This window comes from Mercenaria mercenaria, chromosome 13, assembly GCF_021730395.1.
Source record: "Mercenaria mercenaria strain notata chromosome 13, MADL_Memer_1, whole genome shotgun sequence".
NCBI lineage: Eukaryota > Metazoa > Mollusca > Bivalvia > Venerida > Veneridae > Mercenaria > Mercenaria mercenaria.
Window position 1 is genome coordinate 27,452,311 of NC_069373.1, and position 21,834 is coordinate 27,474,144.

Below are 21,834 nucleotides of genomic sequence, written 5' to 3' on the forward strand. Positions count from 1 at the left end.
GAGGCTCTGCCTTGGGGGTCCCAAGTTTAACATAGACTTACATAGGAAAAAAACATTTAAAAATCTTCTTGACTGAAAGTTCAAGGCCTAGGCTTTTGATATTCAGTATGTAACATTGCCTAGTAGCTCTTTAACAAGATTGTTCAAATTATGCCCCTGGGGTGAAAAGAGGCCCTGCCCTGAGGGTCACATAGTTTTTAGCTCACCTGCGGACCGTTTTACTAACGTACTTACATATGCGTAACTCTACGTTTTACATAACTTTGTGTGTACGCAAAATTGTTTTGCCTAAATGTGTTTTACTAAACTTTTGTACGTACGTTTATTTGTAAATATTTGCGTAAATATATGCCTACAAAAACCTAGAGTAACGCCTGCGTAAATATGGCCGACAGGAGAAATAATCAGCGTCGACGGCGGCGAATTTTTCACGAAAGGCCGAATTATTTAGAGGCATTGCCTGAAAGTGCAATCAAAGAGAAGTACCATCTTCCGGGGCAACAGATTAGGGACTTAACATGGTTTAATAGAGGATGATATTAATGCGGAGTCATCCAATTTCTTCTCTCACAAAGGTATAAATATAGATCTATTACAGTATATATCGTTAGTGTTATAATGTTGCTGTAGTCTACATTCGGTTGACATGATTTTGTTGTGACTGTGTTATCTCCCATTTGTTTATGACCTTCACCCTTTACACACGAGAACCAATTTAACGGTTATGTTCAGTATGAGGAGATTGCGAGTTAGAAAAAATTGTGTCATTTCAGTAAACATAAAAAATACCTTCAGCTGAAGAGTTACGCACATTTTATGTGCACGTACGTTGTATAAGTTACAAACGTTTAGTAAAACGCACGTATGACTATGAAATTGCGTAAGAGAAAAAGTTACGGAAATATTTATGCAAAACGTAGGATTGTTAATAAAACGGTACCTGAAAGTTCAGGGGTGAGCTATTAGTATAGGGTGGATGGTCCGGCATCAGATCTGTCGGTCGTCATCCACATTTTTACTTAAACATCTTCTCCTCTGAAACTACTGGTCAGAGTAACACCAAATTTGGTCTGTAGCATCCTGGTGAGATCCTCTATCAAGTTTATTCAAATGAGGATATTTGGCCACTTTTAGGGGCCGCTAGAGCTAAAAATAGAAAAACCATTAAACAACTTCTTCTCATGAACCGCTTGATGGATCTCCATCAAACTTGGTCTGTAGCATCATTATAATGTCCTCTTTCAATTTTGTTCAAATGGGGACATTTGGCCCCTTTTAGGATCGCTCGAGCATGACACCTGATCACTGTGTATTAATTTAGTCTTTGTTGCTTTTGGCAAACTCGAGCAGAGGTGTAAAATTTTTAGCACCTTCGCTGGTCAGAATGTATCTGTTAATTAAAAATTTCCACATGCCGTGAGTCTGTTCCACGACTATCCTAACAAGAGCTGTCTCCATAGGATGACACATGCCACCGATGGCACTTTGAATGAATAGTTATGGCCAATGTTAGAGTTTAGGACCTTTGACCTAAGGAGCTGGGTCTTGCGCGCGACACCTCGTCTTACTGTGTCACACATTCATGCATAGTTATTTTAAAATCCATGCATGAATGACAAAGATATGGACCGGACACGCCCATCAAAGTGCCATCAGGGGCATGTGTCATCCTATGGAGACAGCTCTTGTTTAAATTTTATTTTATTATAGTCTCTTCAATGTGACAATACAATACATGCAAATTTACAAATATCACAGATAAAAACTAGTTTAAAGAAAGCACATTGCCACTCTACATACAGTCTAACCTGTACTAACGGTCACCTCCGATCAGCGGTCACCTCCATTCAGCGGTCATTTTATGACGCCCCTGATGGATTTTCTCTATTTTATCACTTTGTTCAGCAGCCACCTGCCATCGGCGGCCTGTGGCCACCGAAATTGCCTCACGACCGCCGTATTTGACCCCTTTCAGCGGCCATTTTTCTTCCAAAACCTATTATTTTTAGGTGATAATCGCCGGAGATACCCGATTTTTGAGAAAAACGTGATTGCTAAGTTTCGCATGACTTCACCACAAGAACGACCAAATGACATGAGCTTCTCAATTAAAACTGATAACCAAAGGTGTAATCCCCTTTTTGTTATGATCAAATGGCCAGTAATTATCAGCAATTAGCGTGTCACCTCGTGTCAATTTTGTTTTTCACAGTTTGATCTCGGTTAAAGATAATACTCGATAACTAATTAGTAGCATAATATTTGTGATTTTTTTATACTTCTGTCATCAAAATACTATTACTATACTAATAATGTGTTTAAAAAATATAAACCACTCTTATCTTTTACGGAACGTAACGGCAATCTTAGATTTAAGCGTAGGCAATAAGCGTGGAGAGTAGCTTCCCTTACCAAAATGGCGAAAATTGTAAACAAACTTGTTTTGAAGTTGGAAAATTGTCTGTAACAATTTTTGTTGTAAAAAAAACACGCCAGAGTTTTAGATTGCTAAGAAAAACATTCGTATTGCGAAGGTTTAAAATGCACGTCATTGTATCCTGGTAAAATAATTATAGAAAACCGAAAAGAAATGGGCCTAAAGGCTAAACTGGTCAGAAGTCTGAAAAATACATATACTGGCTGCACCTCTGATCAGTGGTCATCTGGCTTAAGGGGCCAAATTGTCTGCTTCCCTTGGCTGGCTGCTTAAGACAGGTTAGACTGTAGAGTTATAAGAGACTTTGTAGTCTAAAAGAACATCATAGAATATCAGTACTTTAATCAACCACTGTACAATCTAAAAGCCAAAATTTCCCTTGCTAATTTTAATTAAAACCTGCCATAAAAAGGAAACAATACTGTAAGACACAGAATAAGGAAAAGAATTGCAAATGTATAGGATAGAAAATGATTTTAAGATAATGATCCAGTTATGATCAGATTATCACTGGTTTGATTAGCAAAAGAACTTTTAGCATTGATAAAACAAATGCAGTTTTATATAAGACACAAAATTTGTACATAAAATGCACTCTATAATAAAACAGTAGTTACATAAAAAGGTAAGCTGACAGATGTAAATTTATGTATAGCCCCTAGTGTTAACCTATATTCATTGTGGGTTCATGTAAGCTTAGAACTTTAAATCCACAGATAAATACACAACATTAGGAATACAAAAGATCAGACCTATGTTTTAATATTGAGAATATATATGATCTGATAATGAGATTAATTCTTGATAAAGGTGGAAGAAAAGTTTTATTGATCAGATATCGATCAATTACTGAAAACTTATTTTCTGCGGGATCGAGAATATTGTTATGAGATCTTAGTATTTTAATCAGCAGTTGTTTGCATTCAAATTAAGGAAAATAATATAGCCTTTTCATAAAATTGAGACGGTAATTTTGATTATGCCCTTGTTGATAAATAAAAATAAAAGGTCATAGTTGTTGCTTCACATGTGCCATTTACAAATTACGTATTGAAACATCTATCATAGATAACGTTTGTAATACGCGTCAAAAGTATGTTATTATTACGTATCACTGTTTACTCTGCAAATGGTCCCGATGACAATTAGTATTGGTAAAATAAACTTCTATTTTCTTCGTATGCTGGTGAATGTTCGGATCACTCGAAACCATGGATAACTCGAACATTTTGCTCATCCCATTGTGACCTCGAGCGAGCGATGTTTTACTGTAGTGGAAACTTTAAAAATCTTCTTGTATGAAACTGCCTGCCTGATTATAGTATTATTTTACACAAGTGGTCCTTATCTGACCCTCTACCAATTTGTTCAAATTATTTTGATTCTTCAAAAAACATGGCCGCCACAGGTCACTTTTCCCTATAGGTATATCTGTCAGACACTCCTATTACTTTTTCCATAGACTTCCATTATAAGAAATGACCCTGTCACATGCCCCAAAATTGAGAAATGACCATTAAAATGGAATTCTTTCAGTAAGACAGCATTTCAGACACATAAAAATAGCAATTTTATATTGGCGTAACCAGTCTGTTTTCTTACAATTTTTCATGAGACCAACCTACCTCCTTTCTTGAATGGCATTTAGAGGCAAAATGCCCACTGACACCTACTATTCTAAATACAGAATTGTTAAGTCAACCATTCAGCAAGGCACTAGTAAAATATTCCAAATTTCACAGAAAACATTATATTGCTTGATTTTGACACAAATTTTATGATTGTAAACATAACATTTTTATCCAATCAGCTTATATCGCATTGAATCTTATGGGTTTCCCTACACTTTTTTTCAACCAATCCAAAGCCGGCTTGTAATAACAATCGCTGACCTATAGTGAAAACTTTAAAAAACTTCTTGTTTAAAATTGCAGGCCCGAAAATCTTCTTGTTCAAAAGCACAGGGCCTAGGGCTTTGATATTTGGTATGTAGAATCATCTAGTGGTCCTCTACCAGGGTCAAATATGGCCCCACCCCAGGGGTCACATGGTTTATATAGACTTATATATGGAAAAACTTTGAAAATCTTTTTGTCCAAAACCACAGGGCCTATGGCTTTGATATTTTGTATGTGACATTATCTAGTGGTTCTCTACTAAGATTGTTCAAATTATTCCCCTAGGGTCAAATATGGCCCCGCCCCAGGGGTCACATGGTTTAAACAGACTTATATAGGGAAAAACATTAGAAACCTTCTTGTCCATATCCTACAAGATTCAAATTTGGACCACATGTATAGTTTTTGGTGGCTAGATGAACCTTGACATGAGTTGACCTTGATCTTGACCTAGTGACCTACTTTCGCATTTCTGTAACTACAGCCTTCAAATTTGAACCACATGCATAGATTTGTGTACCGAAATCAACTTTGACCTTGACATTGACCTAGTGACCTACTTTCACATTATTGAATTTACAGGCTTCAAATTTGGACCATGTGCATAGTTTTGTTTACCGAAATGAACTTTGACCTTGATCTTTACTTAGTGACCTACTTTCACATATCTGTATCTACAGCCTTCAAATTTGGACCACATGCAAAGGTTTGTGTACCAAAATGAACTTTGACCTTTACATTGACCTAGTGACCTACTTTCACATTTTTGAAGATACAGGCTTCAAACTTGGCCCACATGCATCTTCTTCTCTGAATCAATAATAGCTAGAGCCTTGATTTTTAGCTTGACTATACACAGTATGGAGAGCTATCCTACTTGACCTTCCGTGTCCACACTTTGGTTAAAAATTTTGATGCACTTTCTCTTTACCTTTGTTATTACTTGATGGATTTACTTCAGACTTAAAATATTTGTTCCTCATCATCACCCACATCATATGGCACAAGGGTCATAACTCTTGCACCAATATTTCATGAATTATCCCCCCTTTTTTAGCTCACCAGAATCAAAGGCTCAGGGTGAGCTATTAGGATCACTCACCGTCAGTCGTCTGTCGTCCATCGTCCATCCGTAAACTTTTACTTTAAACGACATCTCATAAACCGCTAGGCCAATTTCATCCAAACTTCACAGGAATGTTCCTTGGGTGAAGCTCTACAAAAAATTTTCAAAGAATTGAATTCCATGCAGAACTCTGGTTGCCATGGCAACCAAAAGGAAAAACTTTAAAAATCTTCTTTTCAAAAACCAGAAGCCCTAGAGCTTAGATATTTGGTATGAAGCATTGCCTAGTGGACCTCTACCAAATTTATTCAAATCATGACCCCGGGGTCAAAATTGACCCCGTCCCAGGGATCACTTGATTTTACATAGGAAAATCTTCAAAAATTTTCTAAAAACAAACCAGAAGGCCTAGAGCTTAGATATTTCACATGTAGCATTGCATAGTGGACCTCTACAAAATTTGTTCAAATCATGACCCTGCCCCAGGGGTCACTTGATTTTACATAGGAAAATCTTCAAAAAAATTCTAAAAATAAACCAGAAGGCCTAGTGCTTAGATATTTCACATGTAGCATTGCCTAGTGGACCTCTACAAAATTGTTCAAATTATGACCCCCGGGATCAATTTGACCCGCCCCATGGGGTTACTTGATTGTACATAGAAAAATCTTCAAAATTTCCAAAAAATAAACCAGAAGGCCTAGAGCTTAGATATTTGACATGTAGCATTGCCTAGTGGACCTCTACAAAATTTGTTCAAATCTTGACCCCCCCCCCCCCCCCGGGTGAAATTGACCCAGCCCCAGGGGTTACTTGCTTGTATGTAGGGAAATCTTCATAAATTTGCTAAAAATAAACCAGAAGGGATAGGTCTTAGATATTTAATAATAATAATAATAACGACTTTATTTATAGTGAATAACATATTTGGCTATGCCAATTTACAATATGGTCCACATATACATGGCTATATACAAAAACAATGAACATGAATAAAATTATGACATAATAAAACACAGAGTTATATGTTAACAGAAAAATAATATGAGAATGAAATATATACAATACAGGACACTATATTTGCTAACTGGAGTATTTACATTGAAAATGGTGAGAGATGGTAGAGACAGTATTTCCTGACACTTAATTACAATTATGAATTATTGTACTGTCAGAGTATTGCCACTGAAGGTATGATCTTTTAAATTTTTCCAGGGTGTCTGAAGAACGTATGTATTTAGGTATGTTATTCCAGATAACTGGTCCAGAGTAGTGCAAAGATTTGCGAAAAAATTCCTTTTTTGGCATAGGTACTACTAGTTCATCATTTTGTCTAGATCTAAGTTCATGATCAGATGTATGCTTTTGAGTAAATTTTGAAGTAAGGTAATTAGGACATTGATCATTAGTTGATTTATATACTAGGATTGCTTTTTTGTATTTAATTCAGTTAATATTTGATATGTAACATTGCCTAGTAGACTTCTACAAACTTTGTTCAAATCATGACCCCCTGGGGTGAAATAGGCTCTGCCCCAGGGGTCACTTGATTTTACATAGGAAAATCTTCGAAAATTTTCTAAAAATAAACCAGAAGGCCAATAGCTAAGATATTTGACTTGTAGCATTGCCTAGTGGACCTCTACAAAATTTGTTCAAATCATGACACCCAGGGTCAAATTGACCCCGTCCCATGGGGTTACTTGATTGTACATAGAAAAATCTTCAAAATTTTCTAAAGATAAACCAGAAGGCCTAGAGCTCTACAAAATTTGTTCAAATCATGACCCACGGGGTCAAAATTGACCCCCACCCCAGGGGTCACTTGATTTTACATAGGAAAATCTTCAAAATTTTATAAAAATAAACCTGAAGGCCTAGAGCTTAGATTTTTGACATGTAGCATTGCCTAGTGGAATTCTACAAAATTTGTTCAAATCATGACCCCCAGGGTCAAAATTGACCCTACATGAGGGGTCACTTGATTTTACATAGGAATTTCTTCAAAAATTTTCTAAAAATAAACCAGAAGGCCTAGATTTTAGATATTTGACATGTAGCATTGCCTAGTAGACTTCTACAAAATTTGTTCAAATCATGACCCCCAGTGTCAAATTGACCCCACCCCATGGGGTTACTTGATTGTACATAGAAAAATCTTCAAAATTTTCTAAAAATAAACCAGAAGGCCTAGAGCTTAGATATTTGACATGTAGCCTTGCCTAGTGGACCTCTACAAAATTTGTTCAAATCTTGACCCCCCACCCCCCCCAGGATCAAATTGACCCAGCCCCAGGGGTTACTTGATTGTACATAGGGAAAACTTCATAAATTTGCTAAAAATAAACAAGGAGGCCTAGATCTTAGATATTTGATATGTAACATTGCCTAGTAGACTTCTACAAACTTTTTTCAAATCATGACCCCTGGGGTAAAATTGGCCCCGCCGCAGGGGTTACTTGTTTGTACTTTGGAAAATCTTCCAAAAAATTTCTAAAAATCATCAGTTTGACATTTGAAACATATAGCTCATATTTCTCAGGTGAGCGATCCAGGGTCATCATGACCCTCTTGTACTTAGAATTTCAGGTTAAAGTTTTGGTGCACTTTCACTTTTTCTCAGTTATTACTGAATGGATTTAATTCAAACTTAAAACAGTTGTTCAACACCATCACTCACATCATATGACACAAGGGCCATATCTCTTGCACAAGTATTTTATGAATTATCCCCCCTTTTATACGCCCGTTTGAAAAACGGGACGTATTATGGGAACGCCCCTGGTGGGCGGGCGGGCAGGCAGGCGGGATGGCGGGCGGGCGGGCGGCGTCCACAGACTTTGTCCGGAGCATATCTTCTACATGCATGAAGGGATTTTGATGAAACTTGGCACAGTTGTTCACCATCATGAGACGGAGTGTCATGCACAAAAACCAGGTCTCTAGGTCTAAGGTCAAGGTCACACTTAGAGGTCAAAGGTCAAATTCAAGAATGACTTTGTCCGGAGCATATCTTCTTCATGCATGGAGGGATTTTGATGAAAGTTGGCACAATTGTTCATCATCATGAGACGGAGTGTCATGCGCAAGAACCAGGTCCCTAGCTCTAAGGTCAAGGTCACACTTAGAGGTCAAATGATACAAGACAGAAAACTTTGTCCGGAGCATATCTTCTTCATGCATAGAGGGATTTTGATATAACTTTGCACAAATGTTCACCACCACGAGGCGGAGTGTCTGCGCAAGAACCAGGTCCTAGGTCAAGGTCAAGGTCACACTTAGAGGCCAAGTCAGATACAAGAATGACTTTGTCCGAAGCATTTCTTCTCATGCATGGGGGATTTTGATTTAACTTGGCACAAATGTTCATCACCACGAGGCGGAGTGTCATGCGCAAGAACCAGGTCCCTAGGTCTAAGGTCAAGGTCACACTTAGAGGTCAAAGGATACAAGAATGAAAACCTTGTCCGGAGCATTTCTTCTTCATGCATAGAGGGATTTTGATATAACTTTGGCACAAATGTTCACCACCACGAGGCGGAGTGTCATGCGCAAGAACCAGGTCCCTAGGTCAAAGGTCAAGGTCACACTTAGAGGCCAAAGGTCAGATACAAGAATGACTTTGTCCGAAGCATTTCTTCTTCATGCATGGAGGGATTTTGATTTAACTTGGCACAATTATACACCATTATGAGACGAAGTGTCATGTGCAATTCCCTTCTTTAGAATTACTTCCCTTTGTTGTTACTATAAATAGCTTATATTGTAACTTTTTCATTACTAGTCGTAGGGAAAAATCGAGACCACTTTTCTGTAGTACAACATGCATGCTACATCCAGTTATGAGGTGTATTTTGACTAATCTCTACCTAGTAAAGATTTTTGTGTGGACTTACAATTTTTTTTTGGATTTTTCTTTTTTTTTTTTTTTTTTTTTTTTTTTTAAAGATTATCTTCCCTTAGTTGTTACTATAAATAACTTATATTGTAACTTTTTTATAATTGACCGTAGGGAAAAAACAAGACCACTTTTCTGTGGTACAACAGGGATGTTACTTTCCAATTTTAGGTGTATTTTAAGGTATCTCTACCTGGTAAGGAGTTTTTTTGTGGACTTAGAAAAACAAATGACTTACAATGATTACTAAACAACCACAAAATTAAAATTCCATTTGCAAATACAGGTGCTAGAGTAAAGAAATTTGCTGTGACGGGCGTATATTGTGAAATTCTGGCACTCTTGTTTACTTATAATTTCAGGTTAAAGTTTTGGTGCACTTTCAGTTTATATCGGGTATTACTAAATGGATTGATTCAAACTGAAAGTAGTTGTTCCACATCATCTCCCACATTATGACACAAGGTTCATAACTCTGGTACATATATTTAATGAATTATCCCCCCTTTTACTCAGAATTTCAGGTTAAAAATTTGATGCACTTTCACTGTCTCAGTTATTACTGAATGGATTTGATTCAAACTTAAAATAGTTGTTCAACATTATCACTCACATCATATGACACAAGGGCCATAACTCTTGCACCAGGATTTCATGAATTATCCCCCTTTTTATACGCCCGTTTGAAAAACGGGACGTATTATGGGAACGCCCCTGGCGGGCGGATGGGCGGGCAGGCGGGCGGCGTCCACAGACCTTGTCCGGAGCATATCTTCTACATGCATGGAGGGATTTGGGTCAATTCTGGGTCAATTTCACTTTGCGCCAACAAATTCGCCAATCAGGAAAAGTTTGCGCCAGTGACTCTCAAGTTGGAGCCAATAGTCTGTGATTTGCGACATACCATTTTCTTTTTCAATCTCTTTTTCATTTGATTCTTTACAGTAACCATGCAATTTGCTCTTGAACCAGTCTATCCTAATACCACATTGAATCAAAAATAGTTTTTTTAATCTTCTCAACCATTTTCAACAACATTTTCTGAAACAAAAATAATTGCTCAATCTATAAAATTATCCCTTTAATTTATTAGTTTGCCATTTTTAATTATCTCCCTTTAAGGGATATTTTCACTAAATAGATGTTTTTAAAACATGAATATTTATCCTAATATCACATTGAATCAAAAATAGTTTTTAATCTTCCCAACCATTTTCAAGAACATTTTCTAAACAAAAGTAATTGCTCAATCTATAAAATTATCTCTTTATATAGTTTGCTATTTTCAATTATCTCCCTTTAATGGTCATTTTTACTAAATAGATGTTTTTAAAACATGAATATTTATCTCTTTATTCTTTTAACTTTTTATTTCAAAATTAATTTAGGTCATTTATCAAAAACAGTGTTGTTTTATATTATTTTATAACTTTTGAAAAGCTTTTTAAAATGCTTAAGTTTCATTATATATATATATAACTAAATTTCTATTTCCATTCATACATACTATTGTATAGGGAAAATACCACCTACAGGTATTATTAGCACTTTGTTTTGAAGCTCTGGGGTTGAGCTTTTTTAAAAACCCGTGTATCAATGCTTTACGTTGGGCACGTAAAAGAACCAAAAGAACTGCTTTAGTTCATTTGTATCTCAAAAATTCTTTGATTGAATTTATACGACCGCGACTGAAATTATCTATTTACGATCGGAGAATAAAACTATGTATCTTTTGATCGTGTTTTGACGTTTCGGCATTTTCTCGGTCTCAATTACTTCGGCGAATCGGATTGTCATTAAAATAACCTGTAAATTTATCTCGTGTTTTTTGCATCATAAAAAAGGTGGTGCATTAGACGAAGCACGCAGCTAATATTTCGTTTCATTTGCTTTGGTGTAAGTAGGCGGGGCTAAATTTGGTGAATTAGATTGACTGATAATCGTTCTTGCGTGGAGGAACGCTCTAGTGACTCGGTGAAGTTTTAAATTATGCCCTGAGGTGTAAATCGATATTGACACGATGTGTATTGTCTTCGTGTAGTGTTAAATATCGGATAATCCGTTATTGCGTCATTGAGAAAGATCAGAAGATCAGATCGACGATTATCTTGTAGGCGCCAATGAAATTCGCCAATTGAAGATTTTTAGCGCCAGAATTTACATTTTGTCGCATTTGGCGCCATTGGCGACCGACAGCGGGAACCCTGATTATGTCAGAGTCGCACTGTCTAGCTATTGCCCTAGGCTAAAGAATGTGTGTGAGGTCTAACATAGAAGAAACCTATCAATACTTGTACCATTACGTTATGCAAACACACTTAAAGCCTTATACTCAGGTGAGCGCTTTAGGGTCAATGACCCTCTTGTTTAAGATATAGTCTGGAAATTTGGATGACATGTACAGTTTTGCACACCGATCTTAAAACTGATTTTCAGTGACCATAAATGTGACCTACAGACTTACTTTCTTAATATTTTAGCATCAGTTTGAAACATGTAGCTCATATTACTCAGGTGAGCAATCCAGGGTCATCATGGCCCGCTTGGTTGAAAAAATATGATCAGTTATTGTCATCACTTGTTCGTTGTCGGCGTCGGCATTGCCTGGTTAAGTTTTATGTTTAGGTCAACTTTTCTCCTAAACTATCAAAGCTATTACTAAAAAACTTGCAACACATGTTCACCATCAAAAGCTGATTCAGTACAGCAAGAAACATAACTCCATCCAGCTTTTTGCAAGAATTATGGCCCCTTTTGGACTTACAAAATACCAGATTTCTTGGTTAAGTTTTATGTTTAGGTCAACTTTTCTCCTAAACTATCAAAGCTATTGCTTTAAGACTCTGTACAGCAAGAAACATAATTCCATTCTGCTTTTTGCAAGAATAATGGCCCCTTTTGGACTTAAAAATATATGAGTTCTTGGTTAAGTTTTATGTTTAGTCAAACTATCAAAGCTATTTCTTTAAAACTTGCAACACTTGTTCACCATCAAAAGCTGACATTACAGCAAGAAACATAACTCTATTCTGCTTTTTGCAAGAATTATGGCCCCTTTTGGACTTAGAAAATCATGGGTATGACAATATCTCTATTATACAGAGACAAAACAGTCAGATGTGTGTCTTCACCCACAAGGTGGTGCTCTTGTTTTAAATGAGCTCCCACTCAGATTGGAGACATATTGAATCTGAAATTTTATAGGTAATTTCCGTCAATCACTGTTACTTACTTAAGCCGTACACCAATTTCAGCAGTAAATGAGCACAATCCAATTCTTAAATACTAAAGAAAAGCATCAGTTTTTTGTTTTAATCCTTCAATGCTGTGAAAATATTAATATTTTATTAAATTTGAGATTGTGTTTTTCTCTTGATTATTATTATTATTATACCAGATTTATGTAGCGCCCTTTTCATGATAAACATGTTCAGAGGTGCTTACATAGCACAAATGCAGCCACTCGGGGTGCCAAATTCATCCTCTACTAGTACAACACAGAGCGATCTGACCAAAGGGACAGAGAATGAAACAAAGCCCCCAGAAGAGAGAGAGAAATCTCTTTATGTTGATACTGTGTACTAGTACTTTTGTTTATCATAGTCAGTTGTAAAAGCTTTTGTACCTGACAGCATCTAAATAAGCTATTTAATTCATTTGTCATGGAGTCTCTGCTCAAATCGTCAGGTCACTGCCATGCAGAGGTAAATCCTGGCAGTCCTGGATATCCTGCTCATTTATACCCGAGTCACACATACGGTGCAGATAGCAACGTCTAGCTATGGAAAGAACTGTAGTAATCCGTATCAATCCGTACCTGAGCCGTACCTCAGTGTAGTCCTTCGTATTAATCCATACCAAAACATGGTCAAAACGTATTCAAAACTTATTCCAAACTTGCAAGTTTCTCCAACTTTTGAACATGCACAAAAGTTTGAGCGAACTGTAGCCATTTGAGAGCGTGAATTTAGTCCAACTTGGCTGAAACTTATTCATCCGTAGTTAAATGCAGTTATCTGTGCTGTTACGTACCTCGCCGTAGGTGAACGTAGTTATCCAAGGCTGCTCGTACTTCAGCATAGTTCAACGTAGTTTACCGCAGACCCGTCCGTGCGCTGGGCAAGTTGCAAGGCACAGTAAAACGTAATTCAACGTAGTACCTCATACCTATCCGTACTTATTCGCGTCCTGTATCGTTTTATTTGTTTCCTGTTTCTCACCATTTTTCCCGTACTAAGACGTACTGCTCCGTAGTTATACTCCCACAGACTAATCCTATCCGCACCATACCTCAACGCACGGACATATCCGTATGTGTGACTGTAGCTTTAGTCAGATCACTGCCATAAATAGTATTTGGCATAGGTAGTCAGGAAAAAGCGGAATATCCACAATTTACAAGAAAGAGTCCGGACATGCTAAAATTAAAATGTTGTGCTATCAGTAATTCTCAAGACCTTTACTAAAACCTTTTGAAAATATATTAATGTCTTCACAATTCCTGTTTCCTGGACTTAGGCCGTCTTTATCTAACTTGATAAAATGATAGAATTGTATAACAAAAGTAATTATATCAAGTTAAACAAGAAAAAACCATCGAAAGCTCAGCACTAAAATGAAGAACGTAGGCCATCAGAAATTCAAACAGCATTTTTAAAACATATTAAAATGGTGTAAAGGCGGCCATTATGTTTTTTTCAGCAAAACAATTTCTTTTCAATGATTTTTAACTGAGAAAAGTCATATCATACCACTTGAAGTTATGATGAATGACATGAGGTGATTTCCAAAGTTTATTTCAAATTCGAAGAATAGTCAAAGCTATTCTGCTCACCCTGGCGTCAAAGTCACACCTTGGTTAAAGTTTTGCATGCAAGTATGTATAGCTATCATTTAAAGGCATATGGCTTTGAAACTTATTTTTTCTTTTTCTAGGTCAATAACCAACCTCACTGGGTCAAGTCCCATAACTCTGACATGTAATTTGGGCAAATAATGCCCCCTTGTGGACTTAGAAAATCCTGGTTAAAGTTTTGCATGCAAGTTATTATCTCCATAACTAATGCATATATTGATTTAAATTCAGGGTTATAAAAGTTAGGTGAAACAACCAAGGCCTATAACTCTGACATGTATTTTGGGCAAATTGTGACCCCTTTTGGACTTAGTAACTTGCATCCTGGAGTTTTGCATGCAAGTTACTATCTCCAAAACTAATGCAGATACTAGGTTGAAACTCTGTAGATATTTTAACATTTAGGGTAATATTCCTGCTTATGGGACAACAGTTCGAATAGTTGAGCATTGGTTGTCTTACGGACATCTCTTGTTAAACAGATAAAATTCTATCTTTTTGAAGATTTATACTATTTATCTATTTTTTCAGCATACATTTCTCAACGAGACTAAAACTGCAATGGCACTTGCATGGGCTGGTGAGAATGATGGGGTAAGAATGATTTAAATAGCTTTCTTAATTAACCAGCTATTGTATAACAATAACAGCATGTGATAAATAGCATATAGGACACTCATATTAATAAAAATAACAGTTTATGATAAATGGCATATAGGACTACATGTATTTATAACAATAAATGGCTAAGGGCTACCCATATAGGTATTTATAACAATAACGGCCTGTGAGAATTGGCATATAGGACTACACATATTTATAGCACTAACAGAGTGTGATAAATGGCATATAGGATAACATGTATTTATAACAATAAATTGCATATATAGGTATTTATAACATTAAACGGCTAATGAGACTCCACGTATTTATAACACTACCTGCGTAGGATAAATGGCATATAGGACTACAAGTATTTATAACACAAACAGCATGGGATAAATTTCATATAGGATTACACGTATTTATAACACTAACAGTATGAGATAAATGGCATATAGGACTACATGTATTTATAACACTAACAGCATGGGATAAATAGCATGTAGTACTACATGTATTTATAACAATAACAGCATGTGATAAATGGCATATAGGACTACACATACATGTACTATTCCCCAACAATAAGGTGATGTTTGTGATAACTATGAATAAATTTTAATGTAAGGGAATTCAATATTTTTGTATGTTGTCGAAATGTTAATATTTGTAAATTTCGTACAAATCACAGTCCTTGCTGTATTTATATGACAGTCCTAGTTTTATTTATATCATAGTCCTGAAATATCATTCAACTTATGTAACATCGATATAAAGTATATGGTATATGTCCTATTTGTTTAGAAAATTTAGAAATTGTTATGTCCATCTTTATAGCAACCTTGTCTGATGGTTAGAGTTCCTGCTTTTAGTTCTCATTGAATCAAACTTTTATAAGAGGGATCCAGAGCTGTTGTTGATGGTCAGATCTATATAAATATGTCAGGGCAAGAACTTATGACAGATTATAAAAAATCAACGCCTCGGTAGCCTAGTGGTAGAGCGTCCGCTTCGAGTGCGGGGGGACGTGGGTTCGATCCCCGGCCGCGTCATACCAAAGACGTAAAAAATGGTACTAGTAGCTTCCTCGCTTGGAGTCGGCATTAAGAGGATAGTGCTAGGACTGGTAAGCCCGGTGTCAGTATAATGTGACTGGGTGGGGTATCATGCCACGTGTCTACAGCGTGATATTCCAGTGAAGCAGCACTATAAAGTTGGGCATTGTGCTCACTGCTACAAGTAGACACCGTCGTTTATATGACTGAAAAATTGTTGAAAAAGACGTTAAACCCGAACACACACACACACACACACACAGATTATAAAAAACTTAAGAAATATTAAGCCATCTTTAAAAGAAAAATGTTTGCTGTGCTGTGACTGACTTAATAAAATGCCCATAATCAAACTTGTTATACGTCCAAAGGGACGTATTATGTTATGACGCCTGTGTCCATCTGTCTGTCCTTCCATCTGTCCATTAGCAATTTTGTGTCAGCTCTGTAACTCTTGAACCCATTGAAGGATTTCGAAGAAACTTGTCACAAATGTTCACCACATCGAGACGACGTGCAGAGGGCATGTTCTGGATGGCTTGCTTCAAGGTCAAGGTCACAGGGGTCAATGGTCATATAAATTTGTTTCTTGTCCGCTCTCTAACTCTTGAACTGCTTGAAAGATTTTATAGAAACTTGGCACAAATGTTCACCACATCGACATAATGTGCAGAGCACATGTTCTGGATGGCTAGCTTCAAGGTCAAGGCCATACTTAGGGGTCAAAGGTCATATGACTTTGTTTCGTGTCCACCCTGTAACTCTTTAACTGCTTGAAGGATTTTAAAGAAACTTGGCACAAATGTTCACCACATCAAGATAACATGCAGAGCGCATATTTCGGATGGCTCTCTTCAAGGTCAAGGTCATACTTAGGGGTCAAAAGTCATACATCGGGCGTATATTGCTCTGCATTGCGGTGCTCTTGTTTACACATTACATTCTTCAGCCTTTGATCAGTCTTCATGAAACTTGTGTGGAATTTATATTGCCAAAAAGTCATAGGCAAGCTTCATGATTGGCAAGGTTTTATCTCAAAGAAGACCAGAGTTATCACCCATTATTAGTAAAATAATGCTCTTTTATGTAGAAGGAATACAGTTTATCTAAAGTTGTCCTATGAGGATATTACAAATTTTCACTCCGTCTTTGAATTAAGAGCTTTAACAACCTTGTACATTATATAGATGTTGCAGTGAAGTAAAGCAAATCATAAAGATCTTCAGGCCTGTTTACAAATATTTATTCTATGACACAGGCTTTCTAACTTGTCACTGTATACTGGGAGTTGTTTTTTTTTAAGTGTCATATTTTTAAAATTAAAAAGTCAAGTACGAGACAGTTTATACAAACCCCTTGTTGTTGATAGATAACATCAGTGACAGGAAACTGATTGATTTCCTCTAATTAGCATGTACAGAGTGCATGGTTTTATGTATGAATGGTTTCATGAATTATTAATTGATTACACATGTTAATTTGCTACTGAAAATGAAAATTTTTATATAGGGTGTTTACAAAAGTTGTATGTTTTGTTTTTAGGGTTAATTTTGGTCTAGATGAATTTGAACTATACTTTACTTTTGTATAGTTTTAGTATTTGTGTGTAATTGTACATTAATTGTTTAAACACAAAAGAACTCCTTCTTTTTCTAAATACTTAGCATGTAGCAGAAAGTGTATTTCTGTGTTATATAAAGATTCCTGTAGAATCAACAAAAATAAAATTGTTTGCTAAGTTAAGGTTTACTGATATATATTTGATATTTCTTTGCCCATGTATATTTATAACTGGTAATTGGATTATTAAATTGTGTAAGTGGATCACAGGGTTGTGAGTTTGATACCCGGGCGAGGTGCAGAGCTACAGATAAGATTTTGCTGTAATTTGGTATTTACCCCCTAATTTTTTTTTGTAATTGCTTATTTTGGTATTCAGTTGAGTAACACCTTGAGTGTTACCCCATCAAATTTTACACAACTGCTTTTTCTCTAGTTGTTTATTGCTTTTTTAACAAAATCAATAGCGCACTGCAACACAACTGTTTGAAAAGAATTTCAACTTACTTAGTTACACTTACTTGAAAAGGTTTTACTATAAGAAGTCCTGGTAAATGGTATTTGATGATCTCTAAACAACAAGGTTGAAGGAATCTGTCTGATCCTCTTGAAATAATAAGGCATCTGTCTGATACCTCAGTTACAAAAACAATAACAGTCAACAAAGCACTGAATTAAGAAGTTTGAACATAGCTGTTGCCTTACAGCTTAAACATTACAAGAACTTAAGTCTTTCAGAATTTTAGCCTGTTTTCTGCTGCTTAGCTGGTCTGGGCTTGAATTCCATGAACAATCTACCCTTCCTTCTTCTCTTCTGTCTGATCCAGTAAGCCACTGCTGCAGTTGGATCATAACTGGCAACATCTGGACCCAGCATACTGATTGTCATGAGAGTGTTCAACTTCTCTGACTCCATGGATGCTCTGTATTTACTGTTCAGTCTATTTTGTGTACCAAAGCTGCATTCACATTCAACGCTGGTAGACTGCAGACAAAGAGCTATTGAAGCCAACATAGCAAAGTTGGGCATCACATCCTTGTGCAACAGAATGATTCTTTTGCACAGCTTATCTGTCTTAAGTTTGGCATAAGTACCCTTTATCATTCCCTGTATTGTTGGCCACTCTTCTTGTAGTTTATCTGGATTAAGTAAGGGTTGTACCTGATGGACCTCATCTTCTGTTCCTTCTATCAAATTTCCATGAACAATGGTCACAGTCTTTTCATAGCCATACAATGCAGATAAAGATTCTACATCTTCAATGCATTCTTCATCACTGGATGAGTTCACTAGAGTTGGCTCAAACAACTTGCTGAAATCATCAAACACAGCACTGTCCTGTTTTCTAATTCGGCTAGCAATATTCTTTTTCAGTCTCCCTATGTAATCTTTCCTAATTCTCTCAAATTCACTGTCCATGTTGTCATGGAATGCCATTTTTTCTTCAGCATAAAATGCATCATTATCTTTCTTCTGTATCTGCTTTCATTTGTACTAGACACTCACCATTGCTCTCCAAAGAAGTAAGTTTTGAGACAGTTCCATCTATGAGGGGCTTAATCTCACTGAAAAGCAGATTCTTCTTCTGAAATTCACAGCTGAGGGTTGCAAGCTCATTGTGGACATCAAGTACCAAGGCAATAACCAGTGCAACCTTGTATGAACTGAAATACTTAAACAGACCTTTTGCTACTGCATTCTTCTCTGCTGCAAACTTTGATAAGGTAGCCAATACAGATGCATAAGACTCAAAAACTGCCAACACAGCATTTCGCAATCCTAGCCATCTGACAGAAAAGGGTTCTTTGATGGAAATTTCTGGTTCTTCAAGTAAATTCTGAATATTTTTCAGAGCAAGTGTTTTGATACTTGAGGCACTTACGAACAAGTACAAGGAGTTAAATTTTTCTTGGAACTTCAGCATGTACTCATTTTTCTTTACAGAGTCTGAACAACCAAGGTTTATTCTGTGGGCCAAACAGTGTGTCTGTACAAAAAATGGGGAGTATTTACTGATCATCTGTTTTCCTGCCCCTGTGTGTTTTCCCATCATTGCTGCTGCTCCATCTGTAGCTAATGAAGTACAATTTGCCAAACTGATTCCTAGCTTTTTGAATTCTTCCACTACACAGTTTACAATAGTGTGAGCTCGGCCATCAGCAATAGGTATATTACATAACATTTTTGTGAAAGGTTCCCCGCCTTTAACATATCTTACACATATACTAAGTCTCTTATCAACTGTTACATCAGTGCTTTCATCCAACATAAGTGCGAAAACCCCAGATGATTTAATCTCATTTACCAATTCGTCTCTCAGTACATGAGCAATGGAGTTTTGCATTTTGGTAATTGAATCCCAACTAGGATTGGTGTACTTCACTTAAAGTCCATTTTTGGTCTGCAGTTCCAGTAATCCATTTACAGAATGAGATGGAATTTCAGCTTTGGCTGCAAAGTATACAGTGTTAAAAACTATTTCATCTTCCTTTGCTACACTAAAAGCAGTCTCAACAGGTGCAGCATCTTTCCCTAACATAGTCTGAACTTCCTGTTTTTCCATGGCAGTGCATGCATTACTGTGTTCAGTGCTCTGGTCATGTCTAGTAACAGCGGATATCTGAATGTTAGTTGTACCCTCATTTGCCCAAACACTTTTAAGTTTTAACTTGGATTGCATTTGTACACCTGTGGAGCATATCATATTTGTATAAGTGTCATTTATTTCAAACCATGGGTATTTACTTTTCCAATCAGAAACAGTTTTTTTATTCGATCGGGCACCGTCATGTTTTTTACGACTGCAAGCAGAGATGACCCGGCTCAGTATTTCATCAACAACTACTCTGGCAATGCGTCCCATAAGATACACGATCTCTGCTGTACTGTCAGTGTTTTTTTCCGCTGTCCTCTCGAAGACATATTTAACCCGGAAGTAAACAAGATTGTATTAGACCGGTTTACAATATTGTATTATAAAGAGGGAAATGAGCGAAATGAATGAAACGCTTTTAATGAACCCGGCACACGCGTTTTCTTTCGTTTTGCTGATTTACTGCGTGGTTGAAGAACCAGTCTACTATGCCACTTTACGCTGTTTCGGACAGTATTTGCTTTGCAATACGCGGCGATTCTGAAAACATTTCAGTAAGGGAATTTTATTTGCTTTTCTTTACACTGGTTTCCAGAAATAAATTGCTTTTTCTGACTTTTTTTTTGCGTAATTACACAAATACGCAGCTTATCTGTAGCTCTGGGGGTGTATGTTCTCCTTGACAATTTGATAAAAGACATTGTGTTTGATATCATCGTCCTTCACCTCTGATTCATGTGGGGAAGTTGGCAGTAACAAGTGGAGAACAGGTTTTACTGGTACAGAATCCAGGAACACTAATATAGCTATAGGCCTAACTATAGTAAAGGAACCAGCATGGGAGCCATCTGGTCTAGTCGTGTTATGGCAGACAGGTTTTTGAACACTAATTTTTCACTTGGCATGGCCGCAGAGGTCTAAATTAAAGCTGGTTTCTGTTTAAAGGCGTATGCTAGAATTCCCTGTATATGAGATGGGCGAAAATTTTCCCAATAACAGAATTTCTTTAAACTTTGGATATTGAAGGACAATCATCTAAGAAACAAAAATATGCAATAAAAATCATAGGTCACCGGTATCGAAAAAGAGTTATCTGCCCTTGAAAACGTCATTTTTGGGGGAAATGCCGTTTTCAAGGGCAGATAACTCTTTTTTGAATCCGGTGACCTATGATTTTTTTGCATTTTTTTTGTTTCTTAGATGATTGTCCTTCAATATCCAAAGTTTAAAGAAATTCTGTTATTGGGAAAATTTTCACACCAAATTCTAGCATACGTCCTTAAATTTCATTGTGGATGTATTTTTGACATGTTAGTAGGAAAAATAGGAGAGGATGTATTTGGTGAAGTGAAATTCAATTTTAGTATGAGTAGTACTTCCAGGTCACAGCAGTGTGAGTTTGATGTGATTTTACAGTAAGCAAATGTGACAAGAGAAATCTCTCTTAGAAGATACATGACCCATACTTACCTTTTCATTTTATAGCAGTTTTATCATAACTCTTTAAAATGAGGTAAGGATTTGTCTGAAATGGGTCTAGCTATGTTTGGTAGCTCTTTAAAAAATGTCAGTTTTTAGCTCACCTGTCACAAAGTGTCAAGGTGAGGTTTTGTGATCGCGCGGTGTCCGTAGTCCGTCCGTGCGTGCGTCCGTCCGTCCGTAAACTTTTGCTTGTGACCACTCTAGAGGTCACATTTTTCATGGGATCTTTATGAAAGTTGGTCAGAATGTTCATCTTGATGATATCTAGGTCAAGTTTGAAACTGGGTCACGTGCCTTCAAAAACTAGGTCAGTAGGTCTAAAAATAGAAAAACCTTGTGACCTCTCTAGAGGTCATATATTTCACAAGATCTTCATGAAAATTGGT

General features: G+C 36.7%; 1 protein-coding gene across 1 annotated transcript in view; it reads left to right on the forward strand.

Annotated features, from left to right (window-relative positions):
* LOC123529215 (sortilin-like) overlaps positions 1-21,834 on the forward strand; it is a 145,314-nt gene that overhangs the window by 15,662 nt on the left and 107,818 nt on the right. Inside the window, exon 2 of the mRNA XM_045309448.2 lies at positions 14,686-14,748. Within this exon, the coding sequence (XP_045165383.2) occupies positions 14,686-14,748 (63 nt within the window). The remainder of the gene's footprint in view (positions 1-14,685; positions 14,749-21,834) is intronic.